Source organism: Etheostoma spectabile, chromosome 18 (genome assembly GCF_008692095.1).
Source record: "Etheostoma spectabile isolate EspeVRDwgs_2016 chromosome 18, UIUC_Espe_1.0, whole genome shotgun sequence".
In the NCBI taxonomy this organism is placed as follows: domain Eukaryota; kingdom Metazoa; phylum Chordata; class Actinopteri; order Perciformes; family Percidae; genus Etheostoma; species Etheostoma spectabile.
This window is the reverse complement of record NC_045750.1, coordinates 15,653,269-15,654,713: the sequence shown is the minus strand read 5'-3', so window position 1 is coordinate 15,654,713 and position 1,445 is coordinate 15,653,269. Positions and strand designations below refer to the sequence as shown.

The 1,445-nt window shown below is 41.5% G+C and overlaps 1 protein-coding gene across 3 annotated transcripts in view; it reads left to right on the top strand.

Annotated features, from left to right (window-relative positions):
* LOC116705917 (inositol-trisphosphate 3-kinase B) overlaps window positions 1–1,445 on the top strand; it is a 29,393-nt gene that overhangs the window by 23,296 nt on the left and 4,652 nt on the right. For all 3 annotated transcript variants that reach the window (XM_032542398.1, XM_032542399.1, XM_032542397.1), the window contains exon 9: window positions 689–893. In XM_032542398.1, the coding sequence (XP_032398289.1) occupies window positions 689–893 (205 nt within the window). The remainder of the gene's footprint in view (window positions 1–688; window positions 894–1,445) is intronic.

Below are 1,445 nucleotides of genomic sequence, written 5' to 3'. Positions count from 1 at the left end.
CCACAGGTTACTGTCACTGTTCTAGCTCCATACCATTTAACCTCAGAAAACAATGATGAATTACCTTTAATGTACTTTACTGTGATTTTTCACAGACATACAACAAACTACAAACTTTACTGTTTCTTTAATCTGCAAAGAGACAATTAGAGGTGTTTCGTTTTAAACATGGGTCATATAATTGTTGAGATGTGGAAATAGGGCGACAATGTTACAACAAAATGAAATACTGTAGGCCAACAAACCCAATCATCCCCCCCCTTTATTTGGAGTTGAATGCCAGTGTGAGCACTTGAAATATCTGTAATAACCCTTCATTGCACACAAAAACTGTGGAAAATCCAAAGTCGAGCAGTGTCTGTAAACTGTGAGGGATATTTGTGTGAGGATTTTTGTTCTTGATCTTCCAAATAAGTATTTCTTTATAACCTGTATGACCATCTCACTGCTCATATTTCTTGCCTTGCCAGACTTATTTTTTATCGATGTTGCCGTGTTCCCAGATCTCAGCACTTGTAATAGATGTCAGCTGTGTAGTACTGTTTGCAAAGAGACATCTTCTTCACACCTTTGCTTTCACACGCTCTGCTCATTTATACCTCATCCTCCTCGTCGGGCTCATGTCTGTCACTCATCCTTTCTTCTTTTCTTTCTTCTTCACCATCCACCACCTGTTTTTTTTTCTTAGGACCTACCTTGAGGAAGAGCTGACCAAGGCTCGTAAGAAACCCTCCCCAAGACCCGACATGTATCAGAAAATGGTTGAGGTTGATCCCGAGGCGGCCACGCCAGAGGAAAACCTCCAGAAAGCCGTGACCAAACCCAGATACATGCAGTGGAGAGAGACCATAAGCTCAACAGCCACCCTGGGATTTAGGATAGAGGGAGTCAAGGTAAGTGTGTGTGTGACCTTACTTCCCTCCTTTCTTCCAGTATTTTGTGTGTGTGTGTGTCCTTCAAGGGCATGATCTCGCTTCCTGTTTTGAACAGAAACTTCCTCTGAAGTATATGTTTGTTCATGAAATCCTTTGTCGCACATGAGGCCTGTCCGTGGCAGCTCTATATGCCTTGGCATCTGGCACTGACGTTCTACACACACACACACACACACAAATATACACACAGATCTCTCTTTCTCTGCTGTCTTTATTTGAGGGCTGTGGCTATATAAGGACATCCATGGCCTCCCGGTGGTCTGTTGCCATGATACTGAAGGTTATCCCCAGAAACAGACATATGTGTGTGCGTGTGTGAAGAAATATAAAGTGTGGATGTGCACTTCATGAAGTTCATGTGAAGGTCAACCTCTGTTAACCCTTTGTAATAGTGTGTATGTCTATCTGTGTGTATTATTTAGATTGTGCAAGCTATTATGTATGTGAACAGTGGGTGGTATTAATTAGGTGTGTTGAGAGATAGATATATATATATATATATATATATAG